The sequence below is a fragment of the Acomys minous genome (assembly GCF_964271855.1).
Source record: "Acomys minous genome assembly, chromosome: 13".
NCBI classification, from domain to species: Eukaryota; Metazoa; Chordata; class Mammalia; order Rodentia; family Muridae; genus Acomys; species Acomys minous.
In genome coordinates this window covers 47486823-47513216 of record NC_140495.1, presented here as the reverse complement: position 1 = coordinate 47513216, position 26394 = coordinate 47486823, and the positions used below count along the sequence as shown (strand labels likewise).

Genomic DNA, 26394 nt, shown 5'->3' with positions numbered 1-26394 from the left:
CGTGTGTGTGTGTGTGTGTGTGTGTGTGTGTGTGTGTGTGTGTGTGTGTGTGTGTGTGTAATGAAGCCCATTGTATTTGCATGCCCACTTCAAAAAAATTTTTTTTGGAAAAAAAGGAAGGAAGGAAGGAAAAAAAGCCCTCCTCCTCAATAATGTCTCGAGAGCGGAGACACTCCAGTCACTTGGGAAACTTGAGGCCAGCCCGCTGTTGAAATGGGATTTGGGCTTTCTGTGCTGTGAAAGAGTGTGGTGTCTCAAGGCTCACGCGGCTCTCGGCTGCTCTCCTTTCCCACCCATCCCCCTCGGCATTTTTTCCTGCCTCTCTGCCTGCTGGACCAGACTTGGTCTGGCCCCAGATTCTGTGTCAGAGGCCACGACCCAGGTGTCACAGCAACCCCTGCTGCCGGCCTCCTCTCTGAATAATTATATGGGGGGTATTGTTTGGGAGGGACAGGCTGCAGGGCAGTGCAGTCACCCTGGCTAGCCAGACCGCGGAGGGCTCCGGGCCGGGCTGCTGGGAACAATGCGCCTGAGCAGGCTTGCACAAAACCTGGCCACACAAAAGATTAAATTAAAAGTGGACATTCGGTGGGGGGCTGGGCAGAGCCTCTCACCTTCCTAGCGTCACTCCCGTGTCCTGTTTTAGTGTCTTTACACCAGCTGACCTCAGGACAGCAGGGTTTGCAGGCTCCCTTTACCTTTGGAAACATATTCGGGCTTGACTCTCTTAGGCTTTGAAGCTTCTTAATTGAGACGAATTGTGGCTGCTATCAGCAAAGCTTTCTCGGGCAGCCCTTTGAGTAAATACTACATAGTGGGTTTTAAAACGGCACTCTTAATTTTCTTTTTAAAAACTTTACCTCACACACACACACTCACACACACACACCTATATGTGTGTGTGTATATATATATATATACATATAGGTGTGTGTGTGTCTGAGTATACTTTATTTAAATTAAAACCCTTACCCCCCCCCCAAAAAAAGCCACACACTGAAGTTAATCAGATCCCCAAACAATAGATGTCAGTGACCTTCTGTGTGGTTAAAAGAGCCATCCCATGTCTATGGAGCTTCACAGAGAGTTTTACACTTTCACTGTGAAACACATTTGTACACACTTATCCACCACTAGAAATGAAAAGCCCACAGAAGACTTAAAACTAAGTAACTTAGGCCGGGCGTGGTGGCGCACGCCTTTAATCCCAGCACTCGGGAGGCAGAGGCAGGCGGATCGCTGTGAGTTCGAGGCCAGCCTGGTCTACAAAGCGAGTCTAGGACAGCCAAGGCTACACAGAGAAACCTTGTCTCAAAAAACCAAAAAAAAAAAAAAAAAAAAAAAAAAACTAAGTAACTTAAAACAGTACATAGTGATTTTTGAGACAACACCGTTCTCCTGTGGGTGTCCGGGCAGCCACTCCAGTGCGCTCCGGGTTGTTAATGGAAGACTAGGCAGCAGGCAAGGCTGAGGTCTAGAGGATTGCTTCCTCTCGCTTTGATGCAGGGGGATTACTTTTCCCACCACCTGGGAGTTTTCCATAGAAAAAAGCAGGCAATTAAAACTCTCTGCACTTTACATTTGAATTTGAGAGAGGGCCACTGTGTGCCTGTCAGGTTTTCTCATGGTCCTGACCTCAGGTTTTCTCCTAATTTTATCAAACCCTGACCTCTGGCTCTTCTGGAGGATCCGGGGCCTCACCAACAAGCAGCAACGGCAGAAAACAAAGACTGGCCTTCATAACCCTGGCTTATCTGTATCTTTGGTCCACAGCCCAGTGCTTTGTAAATAATTGTTTTCTGGTGTGGGCTTTCCAGGGCGCAAGCCAAAGAGTTGTTGGCCTTGTGCACTGTTCATATGGTTTGAGCTCAGTGCTCATCAGGGTTGCTGCCGTAGTCCTCCCTAGCGCACACTCGGTGGCGTCTGGGAGAAATATAGTATGGAAACTTACTTCCATATTGTGAGCGTGTGTGTGTGTGTGTGTGTGTGTGTGTGTGTGTGTGTGTGTACACACACTCTATATTTTTATATATAAAGAGAAATATAGTATGGAAACTCCAACTAAGTGAACCCGTTACATTTTGTGTTTTGTAGGTTTTATTATTATTATTATTTTAAACTGCTATTTGTTTTTGCTTGTTTGTTTGTTTGTTTTACTCTTAAGACAAGCTTTCGATTTTGTATCCAGGGTGGCCTGGAACCATCCTCCATCTCTTGTCCCTGCCTCCTAAGTGCTGGAAATTCAGGTGAGAGTCATCTGGGGAGAGAAAAGCTCAGCTGAGAAGGTGCTCAGCGTGTAAGCAAGGCTGTAGGGCTTTTAAAAAATTATTTTTCCGTGTGTGTGTGTGTGTGTGTGTGTGTGTGTGTGTGTGTGTGTGTTGTGTACATGCACGCACAGGCACCTGTTGAGACCGGAATAAAAGATGGGATTGTTGGGTCCGCTGCAGCTGGAGTTAAGGGTGATTGTGAGCTGCCCCTGTGGGTGCTAGTACAGCAGAGCGACAAGAACCCTTAACCACGGAGACATCTCTTTGACTCTCAGCCATCTTTTTTACTGCTTGGTAGTTGTCTGGTGAAATGTACTCAGTAGCTACATTCCACTGGGCCTGTTAATCAGCTGGTGTGAGTCCTTCCCACCTTTGCACCGGGTCAACACTCTGCTCTCCTCAAAGACTCGCACACAAATGCCATCTAGTGGCGAAAAGAGAAAATGCGGGTTTCTAGTAAAACTGGGGAAAGGCAAGCATTTTAGTTGTTTGACCTTCAGGGGCACATTGCAGTGAAAAATGAGCATGTGGCACCAAAATCTTCAACAGATAATGTAAGGGCTTTCATAAAGACACAGCTGTGGTTCTGGGGAGATGGCTCCGCGGTTAAGAAATCTGGCTGAAAAAAAAAAAGAAAGAAAGAAAAAAAAAGAAATCTGGCTGCTTGTTAGAGAATTCACGTTGGGTTCCCAGCACCCATGCACCCATGTGGTGTGCGTCACAGCCATCTGTAACAGCAGCTCTAGGGGTTCTGACACCCACTGACGGCTTCCAGGGATATCTGCACACATTCACTCGCGGCCACACACAGACACGTGGATAAAAATAAAATTAAAGTTAAAGGGAAAAAAGATGTAGTTGGTACTCCGTAATTGTTAAGCCATGTACCGTTCCAGTGGAACTGCACTGAGTGGGGTGGTTTCCGCTAAGCGCGCCTCAGGAAGACCGTGGTGTTGCGGAGACTAGAACTTCAGTAGCCTTCGCTTTCCTTAGCCAGTTCTAAAAACCTGATGCAGCTAGCAGATTGGATTAATCTTGGGGTCCATGTGCTTGCCGTTTCTAGTGCCAGCCCTCAAACGCTTCCGTATTTCACTCAGGAAGTACTTTACTGTTCTTTTAGCCATAGAAGACATTTATTGACTTGCTTTCCAGCGTGTTTATTATCTTTGGGGCTGTGAGATGAGAGTTTCCTAGATTCTTATGGGAAACACGGGTAAAGGTGGCTGTGCACCTTGGAGAGGGTTAAATGTCACCGCCGGGAAGCAACACACTTCCTGTTGACCCTTCAGTCTTAGGTGCATGTCAGACCCACCCCTGGGAACCCGCTCCTGCTCTGCTTGCCGGGGAGTATTAGTGAGGACGAACTTCAGCTCAGCCTGAGTATTTACTGGTTGCTAATTTCCTGGTGTCCTGGCCTCTAGCCCTGCCTTGTATACGCAGGTGTCTTCAGTTTCTAAACACCTCACGGAGATGATTTGTGAATTTATTAAACTGAGCGGAGAGTTTTGTGGCCTCTCTGTGCAGTTTGCAGTTCAGGGACCACCTCCTGTCTCTCTCACCGCTTCACGCACCTAGCGGCTGCAGCAGGCGTGTGTGTCCACCTGTCCCCCAGGCTGCTTCACTTTAACACTCCTAAAATGTCAGTCGTGGAGGTGTCCTTATGCCTCCATCTTCCAAGCGGAAGTAAACAAGGCTGAGAAGAAGAGGACCGTGCTTAGGTCTGTATAGTTACTAAGTAACACATACACAGTGTTTGTGGGTGTTTCGTTTCATTTTGAGACAGTGTCTTGTTATATATGACCTGGCTGGCTTTGGAATGCACCTTGTAGACCGGGCTCTCCAGCTCTCAGAGATCTGCCTGCCTCTGCCTCTGCCTCTGCCTCCTGAGTGCCGGGACTGCAGGTGTGCGCCCCTGCACCCAGCACAGTGCTGGTTTTTATTGGTATCTCCTCTGGTGGATTCAGCGTAAAAGCAAAGGCAGGGAAGAGCGCTCAGTGCTGAAAGGCATCCGGTGTGAAGACTAGCAATCCAAGCGTGACCCCCAGAACCCACGTGGTGGAAGAGAATCCGTGCTCTCAGTTTGCCCTCTGACCTCCACATGTTCACCATGGCACGTGTGCACCCACACACCTATGCACACGCATGCGCACAAAATACGAAATAAAATGTAATGCGAGTGTCCTACGGGCAAGGCGGGCTGTAGCGCGAGGCGACTTAGCAGCTGAGTGGGCTGCTGTTCTTCCAGGGGACTCACACGCCTGCAACTCCAGTTCTCGGGGATCTGACACCCACTTGGGGCCTCCAAGAGCACCTGGCGTACACACGGAGACACACACTCATACACATAAATAAAAATTAAATATTAAAAAAAAATCAAAGTAGAGGCAGAGTTGCAGGCAACCCCTGGCTTTTTTTTTTTTTTTTTGGATAGACACTCTAAATGTTTACCTGACCCCCGAGAGCTCTTCCTTGTTGAGGCAGCCAGGCTCCTCAGGTGACTAATAGTGCAAATACTTGCGCTTGTGGGGAGAGTGAATCAGGAAGGAAGGAAGAAAGATGAGTCCCAGAGCCACTGGAGGAAAGACATGGGCTTTACCTCAGCACCCGCCAGGGTGTGACTAGCGGTTGACTCCTTAGAGAAAATGAGGCACCCTCGCCCCAGTCAACGCTCATGCGAGCATTCAGGGGCCAGTAACTGGCTCACAGCATAAAGGCGCTGGCCATCCTGGAGACCGGAGTTTGAGCTCTGGAATCCCCACAAAGCTTGAAGGACAGCACTAGCCCACAAGCCTATTCTCCGGCCTCCACATGCTTTCTGCCATGTATGTGCGCATACACACACACACGCCCACACACTCTCTCACACACACAACTATTGTTCTTAATTTAAAACATTTATATTAAATCGAATTATTTGAGATTTTCACCACTGACCCATTCTTTTTAATGCATTTCCAACTTCTTTTAAAGATTTATTTATTATTTTTAAAAAAATATTTATTTATTTATATGTACATTTGGTATTTGGTGTACATGAATATCTGAGGGAGTCGGATTCACTGGAACTTGAGTTATAGACAGTTGTGAACTGCCATGGGGTGCTGGGAATTGAACCCAGGTCCTCGCTGTCAGTGCTCTTAATCACTAAGCCATCTCTCCAGTCCCTATTTATTATTTATACTATGTTCTGCCTGCATGCGTGCAGAAGAGGGCACCAGCTCTCATTATAGATGGTTGTGAGGCACCATGTGGGTGCTGGGAATTGAACGCAGGACCTTTGGAAGAGCAGCCAGTGCTCTTAACCTTTGAGCCATCTCTCCAGCCCTACATTTCCAACTTTCAAGGCAATTTTTAAAAGGTATTTAATTTTATTTTTACAAGTGCAAGTGTGTGCACATGCATGTATGTGTGTGTGTGTACATGTGCGCGCGCACACGTGTGTGTGTGTGTGTGTGTGTGTGTGTGTGTGTGTGTGTACGTGTGAGAGATGTGTATGTATGCAGGTGCCTGTGAAGGCCAGAATAGGGCGTCAGATCCATGGAGTTAGAGAGGGTTTTGTTTTTCTTTCTGAGACGGGGTTTCTCTGTGTGGCCTCAGCTGTCCTAGAACTTGCTTTGTAGACCAGGCTGGCCTCGAACTTAGAGATCCATCTTCCTCTGCCTCTCGAGTGCTGGAGTTGTGTAGTGGTGCCCATGGGCCACCTGAGGTGGGTGCTGTGAACTGAACTTCCCCACAAGAGCAGGAAACACACTTAGCCATCGAAGCATCTCTCCAGAGCCCTTTGAAGCACATGCCACCCAAAGTTCAAATGCTACTTTTTGCACCATTATGGTGACTCCTGCCTTTAATCCCAACTACTTGGGAGACTGAGGCAAAAAGATAGTGAATTCAAGGCCAACCTGACCTCATCTCAAAATAAAAGTAAAGAAATAAAAAGATTTGAGTGAATTTCTGCTCCTCGGATGGAGTTTTGGGGGGCGGCTCCCTTCCTCCCCTCTTCCTGCACTTGTCCCTGTGGCCGCTTTCCTCACTCTGCCCTGTTCCCTCAAACCACGTCGCCCACGTTTGCTGAGTGTTGTGAAACCAAGCCTGAGTATGTGGCTGTAGCAGCCGGAGCAGCCCCTTCCCCAGCAGCATTCTAGGGTGAACCCCCGCTCTCTGCTCTGCCACCTGAAGAGGGAGTCTGCAGAGCTTGAACAGGTCATGGGGTTCCGGTCTCTGTGTGTTTGCTTCTGTTTTGGATGTTAATCCTCCATGCCTAATTTATTGATCTGCACCCTTCCTTCTGTTAACAATGGAGCTTTATGTTTTCCTCTTTGGCTGACGTCATTGCCTGGTAAATCTCAGGGCTGGGGGTAGGGCATGCATGCACGCACGTGGTGTATACACATGTGTACATGGAGTGGATCAGAGGCTGTCATCCTCTATTGTCCTCCACTGCGTGTCTCTTGCTGGAGCCGCCCAGTGCTGGGATTGCAGTTGGAAAAGTGTTCCCTGTGCAAGCATGAAACCTGATCAAAACCCCCATGGAAGCCAGGAGTGGGCCAAGCTGCGCGGATCCCTAGAGCTTACTGGCCAGCCATCCTAGCCAAAGCAGTAAGCTCTAGGTTCGGTGAGAGACCCAGCCTCAGAAGAATTACAGGAGAAGTAACTCAGGAGGACACCCAGTGTCAACTTTTGGCCACATAACTACACGCAGACACCTATTTGTGCACATCGCCTGGACCCTTGCATACATGTACACACGCAGTAACCAACCGAGAGAAATGAGCGCTCTACACATTCTCACGGTCCTCCTCGGCCAGTGTTCTAGGAGAATGACCATACCATGCCAGCGCTGAGGCAAACCTGTGTCATCTCTGCTTCCCTGTGTCTACCCCGGTGCTCGTGTGGCTTTCTACTACCAGCATTTGCTCCCAAAGACCCAACTGAGTGGAGGAAGATTTTCCCACACCGCACTCTGAATTCATGGCATCTAGTACAGGGTTCCCCCAGAGGCTACGCAGAGAGTATCTGCAGGGTGAGGCCTGGCGCTCAGTCGATTGGTGGGTTCAATAATAGGAGGAAAGAAAGAAGAAAATGTATCCTAGTTAAGTAGTTGTTCCTCTAAGACGAAGCCTTTTCAGTCTTGCTGCTGAGGGCTGGGAACTATTTGGCTCACGAACCCCAAGCATTCCGTGTTTCTGATAAGCACTTGATAAAATACGTGCCTAACTCAGCTCTCTCTCTCTCTCTCTCTCTCTCTCTCTCTCTCTCTCTCTCTCTCTCTCTCTGTGTGTGTGTGTGTGTGTGTGTGTGTGTGTTGTGTGTGTGTGTTCTATTTTGAAGATGGTTATAAGAGATAAACTTTTTTAAATGAAGGAACATGTATTTGTGCAAACTCAGAGGCCCTGTGCTTTGTCATAGAGTCCCAGTCCAGGCTGAGAGTGGTGTTGTATGCCTTTAAACACTGCACTTGGGAGGCCAAGATAGAAGAATTGTGAGCTCAAGGCTAGCCTGAGCTTCCTAGTCAGGCCACCTCAGAAGAGGACAGAGGAAAACATGGGTATCCATCCACAGATTCCCAGTTCAGCTTTGTATGGCCCCAGCCTCCTCCTTAGCCACCTGGTAGAGAGCTTGTAAGGGGATGATACACACCTTACACAGGCCTGTTTGTTTGTTTGTTTGTTTGTTTGTTTGTTTTTCATGGAGAGAATATTTTTACTTCTTTTGGTTGTTTGGTTGGTTATTCTTGTGTGAATTTTTGTTTTTGTTTTTGTTTTGGGGGGTTTTGTTTGTTTGTTTGGTTGGTTGGTTTTGAGACAGGGTTTCTCTGTGTAGCCTTGGCTGTCCTGGATGCACTTTGTAGACCAGGCTGGCCTCGAACTCACAGTGATCCACCTGCCTCTGCCTCCCGAGTGCTGGGATTAAAGGTGTGCGCCACCACCACCTGGCTCTTGCTTGCTTTAGTTTGTTGTTTTTGAGACAAGGTCTTTCTATATAGTTCTAGCTGTCCTGGAACTCCCTATGTAGACCAGGCTGGCCTCGAACTCACAGAGATATTTTGCTTTTTGAGACAGTGTTTTCTGTCCTATTATGTGGATCCTGGGGATTAAAGTCAGGTAGTCAGGCATTGCCAGTGGGCACCTTTACCCACTGAGCCTTCCTGCCTTCCCAGGTCATCTTTTTAAGTGTATTTTAATATAAGTATTAAAGTATATTTATCAGTTTCTAAAGTAGACATGTAAAGTCTTAAGAATTACTTTGGAGAATTTCACATGTATTTAAACTTTTAAATGCTTGGATTCACTCTGGAGTCATTTTTAAGACTTTTTTTTTTTTGTGTTACTTTTAATATGTGTTTGCCCTTAGGACAACTATGAATTCCTCAGCTGTCTGCTATGAATAAGAATGGGTTTCATTTGCTTAAGGAAAAATGACTTAAATATTCATGTACATTGAAAAAACTGTATGGGATGGGTTTCATTTTAATGTTGTGATGGTTAACAGACACCAGTAGAGGGCGCTCCAGCTCACCTCTCCTAAATGTAATATGATCTTGAACTGTATATGGGCTTGAAAATGAAGGTTCTTGGGGAGGACCCCACTTAGAAATACTGGGAGGTTCTACTGAAGGGTGTGTGCTGTAATTTTCCCTGACTCTGAGGAAGGAAACACTACTCTTGAGTATAATAATCACTTCATCAAAACATATGGGGACTCGCCGTGAGGGCGCAGCTGAGGCAAGACGGGGTAGAAACTCCAAGCCAGCCTGGACTGTGTGGGAAACTTAAGCCTAGCCTGGGGTACATAGCGACTTTGAAGATAGCCTGTGCAAGACCCTTGCCTTGAAAACATAAACGAATAAGGCCACTGAGATGGCTGAGCAGGTGACGCTGCTTGCCGCCACGCCTGATGAAACGGACTTCCAGAACCCACAGAGTAGCAGGAGCAAACCTCTCAAAAGTTGTCCTGAGGCATGCATGCTCACACATGGACACACGGACATTCAAAATGAAGAAATACAATGTAATTTAAGTTTTTTAAAGGAAAATTGGTCATTTGAAGAGGAGTGTTTGTGGCAGTTTGAAGTTGGGTTAAATGCATTAACTTTAAGGATAACTTGCCCCAGTGGCAGTGCCATGGCAGAGGGTACACAGGAAGAGCTGGGCTAAGTGAGAAGAAAGCTTCATTGTTCTGAGAAGCGCAAGAGTGCTTGTGCCAGACCTGCACTTCTGCTGGGGTTTCTGCTCGAAGCCAGAGGGCTGGTCCGAATTATTGGTGTTGGTTTCTTTTCTAGACCCCAGAAGGAAATACCATGTGAGGCTGCTGGCTTACAACAGCATGGAAGACGGCTACCAGGCTGACCAGACCGTTAGCACTCCCGGATGCGTTTGTGAGTGACAGCCACTCAGACATACCCCCAAACCACCAACCTCTCCTTTGAAATTCAATTTTGCTACTACTTGGAAGACTGGGGGGTGACAGTGGGGAGAGGATTTCTTTATATCCTCCCAAGTGCTAGGCACATCTTGAATAAATGGGCGCTCAGTAAAAGTGGGCTGTTTAAGTTCTAAGTACCCATTTTAATTTTGCAAACAAAAGACTGCTGGAGATGAAGTGGGGGAAAGCACATCAGGTCCCTACACCCTGACTTTCCTTTGTCTGCTTTTGCCTTGAGGCCAGCTGTTTCTCGTTGCTTCTGTGCGTTGTTCCGGCTTCCTCTGTCTGTGACTAGTACCTTGCCTCTCAACTTGCTTTGTTGTTGTCATTGAGGATTTTTGGGTTTTGGGGGGTGGGGCTTTATTTTTGAGACAGGGTCTTGAATCAGGCTGGCCTTTAACTCAGAGATCTGCCTGCCTCTGCTTCCTACCACATGAGGTTTTTTCTTTCTTTCTTTCTTTCTTTCTTTCTTCCTTTCTTTCTGGTGAGGAGAGGTTTGTTTGGTTTAGTTTGTTTTTAAAAGACACTGTCTCACTATGTAGCTCTGACTTTTCTGGAACCCACTTTGTAACTCACAGATCTTCCACCTCTGCCGCCCGAGTGCTGGGGCTGAAGGCGTGCGCTGCTCTGTCTAGAGTTACTGTTTTCAGTCGGTTAAGCACGTGGCTCTTCATCTACCTCTCAGAAGAGTCTGTTAGTGTGAGCGAGTCACAGGTGACCACTCTGAAACGGGCGGGAGAAAGACCTCAGATCCACCTGTAGTGGCGCCGTCTCGGTTTCTGTTATGCTGCCGTCTGCAACACCAACCCTTGCATAAAGTCATGTTGCATTTCTCAATAGCTGTCCGTGACCGCATGGTCCCGCCGCCGCCGCCGCCGCACCATCTCTATGCGAAGGCTAATACCTCCTCCTCCATCCTCCTGCTCTGGAGGAGGCCTGCGTTCACCACCGCCCAGGCCATTAACTACACCGTCCGCTGTAACCCTGTCGGCCTGCAGAACGCCTCTCTGGTCCTCTACCTGCAAACGTATGTAGCTTGTCTCCCTGGCTGTTTGCCCCGTGCTCCTGGCAGCTCACGCCTCTTACCGGCCGGGGCTCATCTTGGGCTTCCTCAGTTCAGAGCTGATAATGTAACGTGTTCATCTGGTTCTGAAAATTATACTTCCCCAACACGAGCTGATGCACTGTGGGACCGCTGACTGTTGGAAATCTGTCGCTGCTGCTAATGACCCCCTTACTCCTTCATCACAGATCAGAAACCCACATGTTGGTTCAAGGACTGGAACCAAATACCAAGTACGAGTTTGCTGTGCGCCTGCATGTGGATCAGCTCTCCAGTCCCTGGAGCCCCGTGCTCTACCACACCACACTTCCAGAAGGTAGAGACCGCAGCTTCCCTGTGCAGTTGATCCCGTAAAGCTTATCTATGTAGTCAGTCGTTTAGGAATGGGTGTCTGTGCAGCACGTGCCTGCAGTGTCCACAGACGCCAGAAGAGGGCATCACATCCTCCAGGGCTAGAGTTACAGATTGTTGTGAGCTACTATGTGGGTGCTGGGAATCAAACTCTGGTCCTCTAGAATAGCACCTGGTGCCCTAACCACTGAGCCATCTCTCCAGTCCCACAATGAATTGTGTATATATATATATGGGTTGGGTTGGTTTTTTTTTTTTAACTCATTTTTGTTGTTTGGGTTTTTCAGACAGGCTTTTAATATATTAGCCCTGGCTGTCCTGGAAATTCTTTGTAGGCTAGCCTTGAACTCACAGAGATCTGCCTTACTTTTGCCTCCTGAGTACTGGGATTAAAGGCTTGAGCCACCACACTTATCTTAAAACAAAAAACAAAACAAAGCAAAAAAATCTTTTGAGGACATATCTTTTAAAGTATATGTGTCACTTTGAATAAAACTGGAGGTGGTGACACATGCCTGCCACCAAACACGTGAGAGGCAGAGTCAGGAGAGCTTAGGAATTCAAGACTATCCGCAACTGTGTCGAGAGTTCTAGAACAACCTGATGGTGAAAGAAGAATGGAGGTACAGATGCCACCTTGGGAACAACACTGGCCTGAACACCTCCCAGTTGACTCTTTGTTTCCTCTGTACTATATTTAAGGCTGCTTTTTTTTTTCACCCCTTCTAGGAAAATTTACAAGCAAGTGAGCTTTACTTTCTGTCCCTGCGAGGACTGCATTTTAATGTTTTCTTTTGTCAGTCGGCCACAGTGTTGCAGCCTCTCTCTCAGCTCACTGAAGACGAGGGGCCGCTCATCCTCTCAGGCGCCCACCCCACAACCCGTTTTCCTATGCGTAGCAGCCTGGTGCTGTGCCCAGTGCCCTCTGCATAGCTGACAGCGGCTCTGGCACCTGTGGCTCCAGCTACAGTGGGTCTGAGGATAGCCCATAAAAACAGAGTGCCAGACCCAGCTCTTCATACGTGGGGCTCCCGGTAATCATGGAGTCAGCTGACATCAGGGTTTCCCTGGCAGTCACAGACAAACATTGTTAGGGGTTTGTTCTGCGGGTACACTGATTCCTGGTGTCTCGGGAAATGACAGCGGTGTAGTCTCAGGGGCATCTGCTTCGAGCCTTCTGCATCGGGTTGTTATTCTAAACATTTTAGTAGGAGCTACAGGTGAGAGTCGGTACCAATGGGAGCTTTCTCTGGTGAACAGAAAAGCAACCAACTGTACTCTCTCCCCCTCCTTCCCTCTCTTCCACAGGAAGTGCTCCTGTGGCATCACCCATGCCAGGCACGCACCCTACTGCCCTCAGCCAGTCTAGCCAGTAGTTTAACAATATAGCCCAGACGTTCTGAAACTCCTCTCCCTTAAGCCTAGTATATATTCATCTAGAGTCTCCCTCTTTATGATTTTTTTTTCCAAGACAGGGTTTCTCTGTGTTGCCCTGGAACTCACTTGGTAAACCAGGCTGGCCTCAAACTCAGAGATCCACCTATTTCTGCCTTCCAAGTGCTGGGATTAAAGGGGTGCACCCACCACCTGACCTCTTTATGATTTTTTTTTTAATGGTTTAAACCTGAAAGTAAAATTAAGATTGGAGGCGTGGCTCAGTGGGTAGAGTGCCTGGTGACTGCCTAGCATGCTCAGAGTCCTCAGGGCTGTCCCGGCACCACATAAAGCTGATAGGGTGGTGTATGCCTGTTCCTGGCTCTCAAGAAAGCAGAAGGCTCTGGTATTGAAGGCTAGCCTCGGCTATTTCCTGTCATCACAGTGAGCCTCAGAAAGCGACGATGTTTAGATTTCTTGCAGTCGTTTCTGGTTGTTCAGACTCACCCATGGTTCTGTGTCTATCGGCCAGCGTTGGGGTGAGTGCAGCCTCTCTAACCCTGCTGATACACTGCCATTCTCATGTCCCCACAGCACCCACAGGCCCCCCAGTGGGGGTAAAGGTGACACTGATAGAGGATGACACTGCCCTCGTTTCCTGGAAACCTCCCGACGGCCCAGAGACAGTGGTGACACGCTACACCATCTTGTATGCTTCCAGGAAAGCCTGGATCGCCGGCGAGTGGCAGGTCCTACACCGAGAAGGTAAGCGTCATCAGCACAGTGACAGGAAGTACAGAACACCGGAGCTGGAGCCACCCACCGGTGTCACAGGGGGAAACAGGGAGGTGATGCAGAGATCACACGGAATTTACGTTCTTACATAGAAAGTAACACGTTATTAAAGTTTCAGTTTTGCTCAAAGAGCATTGGCAAACCATCTGTCAGTTTGGTTGGTTTACTTGTTGCGTGTGTGTGTGAGTGGAGACAGGCGTGCTCCTCGGTGCCCGTATGGCGGTCAGAAGATGCTCTCACGCATTGGCTCCCGCTTTTCACCTTCTGCCCCTGCACAGCTGCTCCAGGAGCTTCGAGTCACTGTTCCTGTTTCTGTCTCCCATCTCTCCTTGGGGTGCTGCGGTTACAGATGCCACACCTGGCCTGTGCCGCAGGCTCCAGCTAGGCAGGCTTGCTCAGCAAGCCCTGTGCCTTCTGCGCCATCTTGCTAGCCCCACTTGGTTTTTTGTTTGTTTGTTTGTTTGTTTCATTTTTTTAAGGACAGAGAAAACCTGATCAGGGCTTAAGAACACTAAGACTTGTAAAACATTAGCCTGTTTTTAGCTGAGGAATACTAAATGACTAGATTCTCAGTATCCTTGCCGTGCATTTTTAACGTTAGGTTCATTTAAAAAAATTTTTTTTTCAATTTTAAAATCTTAAGTCTCCTATTTGGACACATTCCATGTGGCAGTTTAGATGAGGTGTCTAAAGTGTTATTTTGGCATGCTCTGAATTCACACATGCTGGAAAAGGACTATTTGCCAAGCAATTATAAGTTTAAGGTTTCAGAGGAGGTGGTTTACACCTGTAACCCTGGGCACTTTTGAGATGAAGAAGAAAAGTTCCAATCTTGTTGCCAGCCCAAGCCTATCTCAAGGGGAAAACACAAAAACTTAAGGATTGTAATTAAAAACAAACAACCCCCCCCCAAAAAAAAACCTTTTAGGGGCTGGAGAAATGGCTCAGCAGTTATGAGTAGTGACTGCATCCGGACTCAGTGGCACACACCTGCAATCCTAGTACGCAGGGAGACAGAGGCAAGTGGACCACTGTGAGTTCGAGGCCAGCCTGGTCTATAAAGCAAGTCCAGGACAGCCAAGGCTACACAGAAAAACACTGTCTTGAAAATAAATAAACAAACAAATAAGTGTGATGGCTGCTCTTCCAGAGAACCCTGGTTCAATTCCCAAAACCCACATGACCGGTCACAACTGTCTGTAACTCTAGATCCAGGGGATCTGACACCCTTAACACAGACATTCATGCAGGCAGAGCACCCCAATGCACATAAAATCAATTTTAAGAAGATTATTAATTTTTATTTTACGTGCATTGGTATTTTGCCTTAATGTTCGTCTATGTGAGAGTGTCAGATTGCCTGGCATCCCAGCACAGGTGGAGGCAGGGTTTCTTTGGGTAGCCTTGGCTGTCCTGGAACTCATTCTGCAGACCAGGCTGGCCTCGAACTCCTTAGTGCTGGGATTAAGGCGTGCACTACCACCACCTGGCTTTTTTTTTCTTTTTTAAACGATTTAAATTTTACTTTTAATTATCTGTAACTATGGGTTTGTGCATATGAGTGCAGCTCTTCACATGCGCCAGAAGAGGGCATTGGATTTCTTAGAAATGGAGTTTGAACCACCATATAGGTGCTGGGAGAGGAACCAGGGTCCTCTGCAAGAGCAGCCGCCTCTCCAGCCTTGTAAGCTGGGGTTGCAGCGGTTGTAGATGCATGTTTTCTATTCGCACCAGCTCCACTGAGCAGTAGCTGGCCGCTGAGGAGATTTGAAAGTCCTATGGACTCGGCAGTTATGTGGCACTGTGTTTGTCAGTTGTCACTTGCAGCTCACGGACCCCACCAGAACTTCACGCAATTGTTGCATTTTCTTAAGGATTCTGTGAATCTCAGTTCAGATAAGGATGGGGCGGGGGATTTAGAGTCTGGGAGGGAAGGGTAAGCCTCCAGAAACAAAGCGGTGCCGACCTTGGCGAGTCACATTCGTGTTTACTGATGTCCCACTAGATACAGGAAATTACACAGCCCACCCTTGAACATGACAGTCAGAGCTGCCCAAGGGTGTGAGCTCGCAGAGGCCTCTTTATACCAAAGTCTAGCTTAGGCTCTTTACAAATTAAAAAAAAAAAAGCATTTTTAAGCAGGGCAGTGGTGGTGCACACCTTTAATCTCAGGGGGAGGGGTTGGGGAGCTCTTGAGTTTAAGGCCACCATGGTCTACAGAGAGAGTTTCAGGACAGCTAGGGCTACACTGAGAAACTCTATCTCAAAAAACAAAACAAAACAAAAAACCAATAAATATGTGGCGGGGGTGGCAGTAGGGGTGGCTAAGGAGGCCAGGGGACAACAAAGGGATTGGCTCTCTGCACTGTGTGGGGCTCGGACAGTGGACTTCGTTTGTCACACTTGGCGGCAGGCACCTTTAACCTCCCTGCTGTATTTCAGGCCCCACCATGTGTTTCATTTTACGTTTACTTTTACCGTTATTTATGTCTCTGTGTCTGTGCGATGTGTGTGCAGCGCCTGCAGAGGCCGGCGGAGGATGCTGAGTCCCCTGGAGCTGGAGTGACAGGCAGTTGTGAGCTGCTGACATGGGTGCTGGAAGCCAACCCGGGGCCTGTAGTAGAGCACTCTCTCCACCCCAGCACAATCCACTTTCAGTCTTTCATTCCCAAGATGGTTTATTGACACAACACTTGACCAAGTGACGAATCTGACTTACTAAGAAGCCATGAGTATTAACAGGGAGCCCCGGGAACATGTAGATTTGAGTTCTTCATTCTGACCTTCCTGAAAGGAAGCAAGAATTTCCTCTGCTTGTTCTCAAGTTGACCTGCTCAGGAGTTTGGGAAAGAGCTCAGAAATGAATATCTTACTCATTTCTAGCTTTGTCGAGATACGGGTCGTAATTGCAGGCTTTTGTGAACCTTTCTAACTACGTAATTGTGTGCAGAAAAACTTGATTCTTGTGCTGCTTGGTGAGATTTTCAGGAACATTCTGGTGAGAAGCTTTTGTCCCTTGTTAAATGTAGAGAGCTTTCTTCACAGCTGACGCCGTGGCTCAGAGAGAACAAGTAAATAGTGTGAGGAAGAGCAATCCAGTCCTGTTCCCCAGAGAGAAATTATAAAGGAGTCAGCTTACCTACAGTCACTTAAAAAGCAGGGAACGCAGCTTGGAATAGAGAAAAACTTACAGTGGAAAACTGCCCTTTGTATCCGAACACAGCAGTTTTAGAAAGGTGAGAGTACAGGAAAACATGGGGAAATACGAATTTTGACATATCTGATAGTATTTATTTTTTTTGTGTTTCCAAAAGCACAGTTTCTCTGTGTAGCACTAGCTGTCCTGGAACCAGCTCTGTAGAACAGGCTGGCCTTGAACCCAGAGATCTCTCTCCCTGATAATCTTTAATTAATGCAAATTTATACATATTTAAGTTCATATTTAATATCGAATAGATCAAGAATTAAATTTTTTTGAGAATCAAAATATTTGTGGTGGTGGGCTGGCAAGATGGACCATGAGGTGAAGGTGCTTGCCACCAACACGGACCACCTGCGCTGGATGCCTGGACCCTCAGGAAGGAAGGAGAGGACAGACTCCTGAGAGTGCATCGCTCACCTCTGCACACAAGAGCCATGTGTTCATGGGGAAACAGAATGTTACACCATTTTAGTTTTTTTTAATTGAAGTCATTTTTAATGGACAGAAAGAATGTATATGCACATACTGCTGATGTACTTACAAATTAATTCATTAATTAATTTTGGCATTTTGAGACAGGCTTTTTCTCTGTGTAGCCCTGGCTGTCCTGCACTAGTGTTGTAGACCAGGCTGGCCTGGAACTCACAGAGAGTTCCTGCCTCTGTGCCTCCCGAGTGGGCTTAAAGGCGTGTGCCACCCCCATCCCCGGCTCACTTACACATTTTAAATGAATTAGGCTGGGGTATGGCTCAGCTGGTAGAATGCTTGCCTAACATGCAGTAGCCCCTGGGTTTAATCCCCAGCCCTGGATAAAACTGGTCATCGTAGTACATGCCTGTATCTCAGCACTTGAAATGTGGAGGCAGGAGGACCAGGAGCTCAGGCTCATTCTTGCCTACATAAGTGAGTTTGAGTTTTTTTAATTAAATGAAAATTTTGCTTCTGGTAATGACAGGTTTTGCCAAACATGTTGTTGAAAAAGTAAATGTGTTTAATGATCGACTAGGAGCTTTAATTTCATCTCTACTTGTGAAGACATTGGAATGGAGCTCCATCTTGGTTTCATAATGCATCCGCCTACATCTGAGGTGCACAGGACAGACTCTTCCTGGTTCTAAACAGGGCTTCTCCGTGTGTTTGTTTAGCAGTTGCATTACTCAAGTAACTCACATTCTCTTCAAGCCAAGTTGAAATCAGAGAACATGAAAACAAGTCCTGTTGGGCTCCTGGCACGGCCGCTTGCTGGCTGGGCCACTTCCCACCGCGTGGCCTGTAGGTTGGCTCCTGTATCAGGACCTCATCTGTAGGCCTGCCCACACCTCCCTTGCTTAGTGAGATAGAGCCCAGTAAGTTCTCTGGGAAAGCCAGCCCTTGGGAGCTTCCCGAAGCTGCTGTAGGTCCCTGTGCGTGAGGAGAAACGGAGAACTCTCCTCCCCCACACCAGGAAAGCGAGGTGTCCCTAGGCACTGGGCAGTGCTGTGACAGCTTTACCGTTGACTTATGGAAAGGGAAATACTTTAAATGCAGAAAGAAACAGCAAGGTTCAAACAGGAATCCTCAATGGCATCACAAAGAAAACACATACAGATGCTGGCCATCTGTGTATTCAAACGGTGACAACCTTTGCAGAGGAGCAGATCGCAGGCAGATAAGCGTGGACTTCTCCTGTAGACATTTTTACTTATTTTGGGGTGGGGATGGGGCATGTAGGTGCTACAGCAGAATCAGAGGACAGCCTGTGGGGAGTCAGTTCTGCTTCCTCCATGTGGGTGCCGGAGATCAGAGTCAGGTTTTCAGCCATGGAGACAAGCGTTTCTCGCCACTGAGCATCTTGCTGGCCTGGGCCCGTCACCCCGCAGGTTAACCCGGGGTGGGGAGATGCTCAGTGGGTAAATGCTTTGCCACCAAGCCTGAAGATCTGAGTTCAGTCCCCGTAACCCACATGGTGGAAGAAGGGAAGGCTGCTGCAAGCTGTCCTCTGAGCTCCACGCGCATGCCAGTGTGCGCACAACCGCACATACAGCGCACACTCAACAGCAGGGTAACGAAATGTTTTAAGAAGAGTTAACTGAGGCAGGCATGGTGGCACACGCCTGTAATCCCACCACTCAGGGAGGCAGAGGTGGGCAGATCTCTGTCAGCTCTAGGACAGCCTGGTCTACAAAGGGAGTCCAGGACTGGCAAGGCTACCCAGAGAAACCCTGCTTTGAAAACTTTAAAAAAAAGGGGGGGGGGGAGCTGGAGAGATGGCTCAGCTCCAGAGGTTATGAGTTCAATTCCCAGCAACCACATGGTGGCTCACAACCATCTATGATGTGATCTGATGCCTTCTTCTGGCCTGCAGGTGTGCATGCAGGCAGAGCATGTATACAGAATAATACATAAATCTTTAAAAGAAAGAAAGAAAGAAAACCTAAAAAAACAAAACAAAACAAAAAAACAAGCTGGTGTTCAGCCTTTGTGGTTCCCATGGACCTTGAAAATATTTGTGTTCTTTTTCATTTAAAGATTTTGGGTTTTTCAAGACAGGGTTTCTGTGTGTAGTCCTTACTGTCCTGAAACTCACTCTGTAGACCAGGCTGGCCTTGAACTCACAGCGATCCGCCTGCCTCTGTCTCCCAAGTGCTGGGATTAAAGTCATGTGCCACCACTCCCGGCTCAAAGATTGATTTTTTATTATTTATTTATTTTTGGTTTTTCAAGACAGGGTTTCTCTGTGTAACCATGGCTGTCCTGGAGTCACTTTGTAGACCAGGCTGGCCTCGAACTCACAGAGATCCAACTGCCTTTGTCTCCCTAGTGCTGGGATTAAAGGCGTGTACTGCCACGCCTGGCTCTATTATTTAATTTTTGTTTTGTTTTGTTTGTTTTTGTTTTTGTTTTTCAAGATAGGGTTTCTCTGTGTAGCCTTGACTGTCCTGGACTCACTTTGTAGACCAGTTTGGCCTTGAACTCATAGAGATCCGCCTCTATTATTTAATTTTTAAAAAGTTTCTCTTTTTATGCATATGGGTGTTTTGCCTGCGTGTATATCTATATACCGCTTGCATGTCCGGTGCCTGTGGAGGCTGCAAGAGGGCAGTGGACTCCTTGGCACTGAGTTACAGACAGGTGTGAGCTGCCGTGCGGGTGCTGGGAAGCGAGCTGCGTCCCCTGGCACTGAGTTACACACAGGTGTGAGCTGCCGTGCGGGTGCTGGGAAGCACACTGAGTTACACACAGGTGTGAGCTGCCGTGCGGGTGCTGGGAAGCGAGCTGCGTCCCCTGGCACTGAGTTACACACAGGTGTGAGCTGCCGTGCGGGTGCTGGGAAGCGAGCTGCGTCCCCTGGCGATGCGGCCAGTGCTCTTAACCACTGAGCCTCCTCTCCAGCCCCGTTTACATTTTTGTTTTGTTTCATTATGTGTTTTTGTTTGTTTGAGACAGGGCTTCTGTGTGGAGCTTGCTTTGTAGACCAGGCTGGCCTCAAACTCACATAGATCTACCCGCCTCGGCCTCTGGAGTGCTAGGACTAAAAACTAGCACCACAACACCCAGCTAAAACTATTTTTACTTATGTCTATGTATGTGTATCTTTGTGGGGCTGTGTGCAGGTGAGTGCAGGTGCCTAACAGACCAGAGGTTCTGAGCCCCTGGAGCTGGGGTTACAGGTGGTTGTGAGCCACTCAGCTCTGGAGTTAAGAGTATGTACTGTTTGTGTAGAGAGCCAAGTTAAAGCTAAAAAGTGAAGATTTATTTTCTGTTACTTAATCTTTCTATTTGTATGTGTATGAGTGGTAGGCACACACATATCTGTACATCACAGCATGCCTGGTGCCTGTGGAGGCCACATGAGGGCACGGGCTCCTCTAGAATTCAACACCTAGTTAAAGAGTTAACACATATAACAATAAAAACAAAACAAAAGACCTAAATAATAATAAATAAATCTTTATGTTTTAACTTTAACTTAGCCCTCTGCATGAGCACTGTCTTACCTGCTAAGCTGTTTCTCTAGCCCTGTTGCTGTTAAGAAGGAAGAACCAGGATCATCTAGAGCAGCTGTTACCCTAAGAAGTTTAAACAATTATGATTAAGAAAGAAAGATTGGCCAGGTGTGCTGGCACACAACTTTAATCCCAGCAGAGGCAGGCAGATCACTGTGAGTTTGAGGCCAGCCTGGTCTACAAAGTGAGTCCAGGACAGACAAAGCTACACAGAGAAACCCTGTCTCGAACCCCCTCCCCCCCCAAAAAAAAAAAAAGAAAAAAAGGACGAAAGATTAGTCTCACGCTGAAATTTTTTTTCTTATACTGGATTTTTTTTTTTTTTTGGTTTTTTTTTTTGGTTTTTCGAGACAGGGTTTCTCTGTGTAGCCTTAGCTGTCCTGGACTCACTTTGTAGACCAGGCTGGCCTCGAACTCACAGCGATCCGCCTGCCTCTGCCTCCCGAGTGCTGGGATTAAAGGCGTGCGCCACCACCGCCCGGCTCTTATACTGGATTTTTAAAGTGAACTTTTAACTGTTGATCCGGGCTTGTTACATATGCCTTCCTTTCTATATATGTTGAAATGTCCATAATTAAATGTTCGTAATGTCACCAGTATATAAGGAGTAAAACATTATATAGGTATATATGGTATAAATAAAGAGTATAAAATAAATCTACTTATATTTTTAAAATAATTTCTTTATTTTTAGTGCATTGGTGTTTTGCCTGCATGCGTGTCTGTGTAAGGATGTCAGAACTTGGAGCTACAGACAGTTGTGAGCTGCCATGTGGGTGCTGGGAATTGAACCCGGGTCCTTTGGAAGAGCAGTCAGTGCTCTTAACCGCTAAGCCATCTCTACAGCCCCAACCTACTTATATTTTAAATACATATATAAACTCAAAACTATATGCTTTGTTTAGAGATTCCTTCTAAGGGTGAGAGAGATGGTTCCACAGTTAAGAAAATACTCTGGGGGCTGGAGAGATGGCTCAGTGGTTAAGAGCACCATCTGCTCTTCCAAAGGTCCTGAGTTCAATTCCCCGCAACCACATGGTGGCTCACAACCATCTATACTGAGATCTGGTGCCCTCTTCTGGCCTGCAGGTATACATGCAGGTGAAACACTGTACATAATAAATAAAATCTTAAAACAACAACAACAAAGCTCTGTTCTTCAGAGACCCAAGTTCCATGTCCAGAACCTGCCTCACGGCTGCGCATAACAGCTCTGAGGGACTCTGATGCCCCTTCCAGCATCTGTGGTGCTGCACTCGTGCACTTACCCTACTCCCTCACACATATGTTTTTAAAAACAAAGCTTAAAAAAACGAAAATCAAAGAAACAAAAACTTCCATCTGAAACCCCATTATAGAGGCCATTAGGGGTGTCTGTAGATGCACAGCAAAGTGGTAAGTGACGACATTGAGATATTGGAAGCACGTGAGGTAAATATGGTTTTGGGGTGTGGAATATAGCTCAGTAGTAGAGTATTTGCTTAGCGTGCACAAGGACCAGGGTTCAATCCTAGCACTGTACCTAACAGAAATAAAAACATCTCTGTTTGTACACTTATACGCATACACAAATAATAAAAATATCACCAATGAGCTGGGCATGGTGGTGCATGCCTTTAATCCCAGCATTCCGGGAGGCAGAGACAGGATGATCTCTGTGAGTTCGAAGCCAGCCTGGTCTACAAAGTGAGTCCAGGACAGTCAAGGCAACACAGAGAAACCCTGTCCCAGAAAAACAAACAAAACAAACAAAAGTAAACAATGGAGTTGTCATTGTATCTATATCTATCTGTTTTTCAAATGACCCACCATGGAAATAGTCACTTCTGTAATCGGGAAGAGATGTGCTTTTGTTTTTATTTATGTGTGTATGCGTGTCCTGTGTGGGGTGTGGGGGTGACTGTGGAGTAAGTCATTAGACCCTGTGGAGCTGGAGTTACAGGTGGCAATGAGCTGCACGGTGCAGGTGCTGGGAACTGAACTCGGGCCCTCTCAAAGATCAGCAGACGCCCTTAATGGCTAAGCCTTCTCTTCACACCCCTGGAGAGGGAAAAACTTTTTAAAAAATTTATCCTCGGAAAAATGTTCTTAAATGTGTGGTTTGCATGGCTGTAGAAGTTTACTTAATTTGTGACCTTTCTAGGGGCAATAACCATGGCTCTGCTGGAAAACCTGGTGGCAGGAAACGTGTACATTGTCAAGATATCTGCATCCAACGAGGTGGGGGAAGGGCCCTTCTCAAACTCCGTGGAGCTGGCCGTCCTCCCCAAGGACACCTCAGAATCGAACCAGAGGCCCAAGCGTTTGGATTCTTCTGATGCCAAAGGTCTGGACACCCGCTGGGGCTTTTTCATTCCCTTATACTGGGTCTCTTCTCCCACGGTCGCCACAGTCCTGAACCCGAGCCGGGTTTGCTGAGTTGTTACTGCACGGCCCTCTTCTGTGGTCCGAGAAGGCAGCGGGACAGTCACCTCAGAATGAACTTTCAGCTCCCAGACCTCTGCGTCCAGTTGCTTCCTCAGTGCTGGCTGAGCTGCAGGCTGGTGGGCGGAGCGGCTGGGAGGTTCTGAGGAAACCAACTGCAGAGGTGGTAGTGGTACCCGTACCGGAAGGAGCCTGGCTTTCGTTAAGAAAAACAGCTCTCCCAAACGGAAGGAGGAGGAAACATGTGGCCAGACAGCGACTCTCACTCCTAGCAGTGTGCCTGGTCTAAAGGAAGCCAGCGCCCCCTGGGGTTGGGGACTAGACATACCTCGCTCTTTTCAGTGGCGAACCGGCTTTAAGACGCCTGAGAGGCACAGTGGTTGGTGTGGAAGCAGAAGAGCAGTCAGAATCGAGAACGGGAAGGAGGGAGCAGCAATGGTCAGCTTACCACGGGGAAGAGGAGTGCAGGCTCGCTCAGCGCTCCGAGCCCTTGCAGGGGACCAGGGTTTGGTTCCCAGCTTCAGGGAGACCTGACGCCACCTTCTGGTCCCTGTGGGCACTGCACATATATGTGCATACAGACATACATAAATTAAAGATGAAATTAATATCTTTAAAAGCACATAAATTCTAGGTTGGTGTTCATTGTTTGATATAATAGTAGCTCTCTAAATATGATCTCCGTCTTCAGTATCGGAGAATGAATTGACTTCTATAATCACTGGCAAAAATCAATCTATGATTTTTCTACTTAGAACGTCAAAACTCTCCCTTTGAGAGAAAGGCAAATTGTAGAAGAGCAGCTATCTGAACTATGGTGTGTGGAATGTGTTTGCTTCCTCTGACTGAATAAATGTGCTTCCGTTCTAGTTCACTCAGGCTATTACCATCTGGACCAGAAGTCAGTGACGGGCATTGCAGTCGGCGTTGGCATAGCCCTGACCTGCATTCTCATCTGCGCTCTCATCTTGATATACCGCAGCAAAGCCAGGTGCGTTGTCGTTGTTAGAGATGCTGATGCAGGGCTTGGGTAATGGCTCACAGGTAGAGTGCTTGCTGTGCCAAGGGTGAGAACCAAAGATCCCAAAACCCACAGGGATGCCAGACAGGTGTGGTGCCTTCCCATCAGCCCTGATTCCAAGAGGTAAAGACAGAAAACTCCCTTCACAGCCAGTGTAACAGAGCTCCAGGTTCAGTGAGGGATCCTGCCTCAAATGTAAGGTGGGGAGTGATGAGGAAGGCACCCAGGCCAACCCAGCTCTCCACATGCACATACAAGTAAACACACATGCATCACATACACACACACACACACACACGCGTGCACGGGAGCACGCACGAGAGAGGGAGGGAGGGAGACTGCAGTGGTTAAAAACATTTAAGCAACAGCAGCTGCAGGAAATGAATTGAAATCAAGTGGCTTGTAGAATAACTGGGCTATTTTCCTCCTTAAAATGAATGTTATGTTATGGGGTTTTTACAGCTTGGAATGTGCTGAATTTATACTGGGATCCTTTTCCAGCCATTTGGGGCGGGGGGGGGGGGGCGGAATGCTGTGCCAATAAAAATCCCTAGATGAGTATGTGGTTTCTGCATTTCTGTATTGGTCTGAGAAAATGAGAGGTATATTTGAGAGATTGGCTTTGCTTTTGTGTCTGTTTTAATGGCACACTTGGTCTGGCACCCCTCTCCCCCAGAAGACTCCTGATTCCGGGTCTAAGTGGTGGTACCAGACATGCCGTGGTCACCAGAGAGGCACAGAATAAGTGGCTGGGATTGCAGACAGGACTGAGACGAATGAAGTGAATAGAGACGCGTTAGCGCTCAGCTGTCGGGAAAGTCGAACGCTGCAACAGTGGATAGAATTAGAAATCTACCATTTAAGCCAAGTGAGGTGGCGCACGGCTCTAACCCCAGCACTCTGGGAGGCAGAGGCAGGAGGATCTCTGTGACTTCGAGTCCAGCCTGGTGTACAAGTCGAGTCCAGCCTGGTGTACAAGTCGGGTCCAGGATAGTCAAGCCTACACAGAGAAACCCTGTCTCAAAAAAAGAAAGAAAGAAAGAAAGAAAGAAAGAAAGAAAAAGAGAGAGATCTGGTATTTGGTTTCCAAAGTATTCGAGACACAGACATCAAAGAACCGCATCATTTCAAAACCCACGGGCTAAGGATTAGTTAATAGAGTACTCCCCCAGCAACATGAAGCCCTGGGTTCAATCCGCAGCACTGACTAAACCAGCTGTGGCTTTATGCCCTCCAGAGGTGGAAGCAGACAGAAGTTCAAGGTCAAGGGGCCTTCACGGTGGCTCGGTGGATGAAGGTACATGTTTATGACCCTGAGCACCAGCGTTCAGCCCTCAAAACCCACATGGTAGGAGTTAACTGAGCCTTGCTAGTTGTCCTTTGACCTTCATACGCACGCACGCACGCATGCACGTTCGCACGCTGTAATGAAATACATGTAAACATGTAAAAAGCAAAAAAAAAAAAGTAAATGCAAAGTAATTTTCGGCTGCAAGTTTGAGACGAGACTGGGATACACAAGTCACTATCTGGAAAAAAAAAGTTCTGATTTGGGACACTGAGATGAGAAGGCTTACTTTTCCTATCAATATTTCAGGAAGTCATCCGCCTCTAAGACAGCGCAGAATGGCGCGCAGCCCTTATCCCGGGCCAGTGGCTCTGTGGCAGCGGGGAGTGACCTGGGGAAAAGCCTGGAGAGAGCTGCAGAGAATGAGGAGTCCTTGGTACCCATGATGCCAAGCAGCTTCATCGATGCAAAGGTGCTCTACGCAATGCTTCTCTCTTTATGTGACATTAACTCACCAGCAAAGTGTGTTGAATGTGTTAGATAGTTCACCCACAGTTTGTGGGGAGAAATTGAGGACACATGAAAAGATGAGGACAGACAGGCGCCATTAGACAAGATTATGGGGATCCGAGATGTCACCATCATTTGCTTTTTTTTTTAATTATAATTTGAGCTCCCCTGCACTTATGGAATCATACTTTTTTTTTTTCCGAGACAGGGTCTCTCTGTGTAGCCCTGGCTGTTCTGGACTCCCTTCAGAGATCCACTTGCCTCTGCCTCCCAAGTGCTGGGATCAAAGGCATGCGCCACCACACCAGACTCGAGCCAACATTTTCTTTTTGTTTTTGGTTTTTTGGGTTCGGTTTGGTGTTTTTTTTTTTTGTTGTTGTTTGTTTGCTTGTTTGTTTTCTTTATTTTTTGTTTTGTTTTGGTTTTGGTTTTTTAAGACAGGGTTTCTCTGTAGCCTTGACTGTCCTGGACTCACTTTGTAGACCACGCTGGACTCAAACTCACAGCGATCCACCTGCCTCTGCCTCCCAAGTGCTGGGACTAAAGCTGTGTGCCACCACCACCGAGCTGCCTGCATGTGAGCCTGCACACCAGAAGAGGATATTTGATCTTATTATAGATGGTTGTGAGCCACCATGTGGCTGCTGGGAACTGAACTCAGGACCTCCAGAAGAGCAGTCAGTGCTCTTGA

At 47.4% G+C, this 26394-nt stretch overlaps 1 protein-coding gene across 1 annotated transcript in view; it reads left to right on the top strand.

Annotated features, from left to right (window-relative positions):
• The window catches only part of PRTG (protogenin), a 119071-nt gene that overhangs the window by 80590 nt on the left and 12087 nt on the right, over positions 1-26394 (top strand). Inside the window, exons 12-18 of the mRNA XM_084752883.1 lie at positions 9547-9642; positions 10530-10716; positions 10941-11068; positions 13072-13242; positions 22604-22786; positions 23755-23875; positions 25503-25665. Coding sequence (XP_084609009.1) covers positions 9547-9642; positions 10530-10716; positions 10941-11068; positions 13072-13242; positions 22604-22786; positions 23755-23875; positions 25503-25665 — 1049 coding nt within the window. The remainder of the gene's footprint in view (positions 1-9546; positions 9643-10529; positions 10717-10940; positions 11069-13071; positions 13243-22603; positions 22787-23754; positions 23876-25502; positions 25666-26394) is intronic.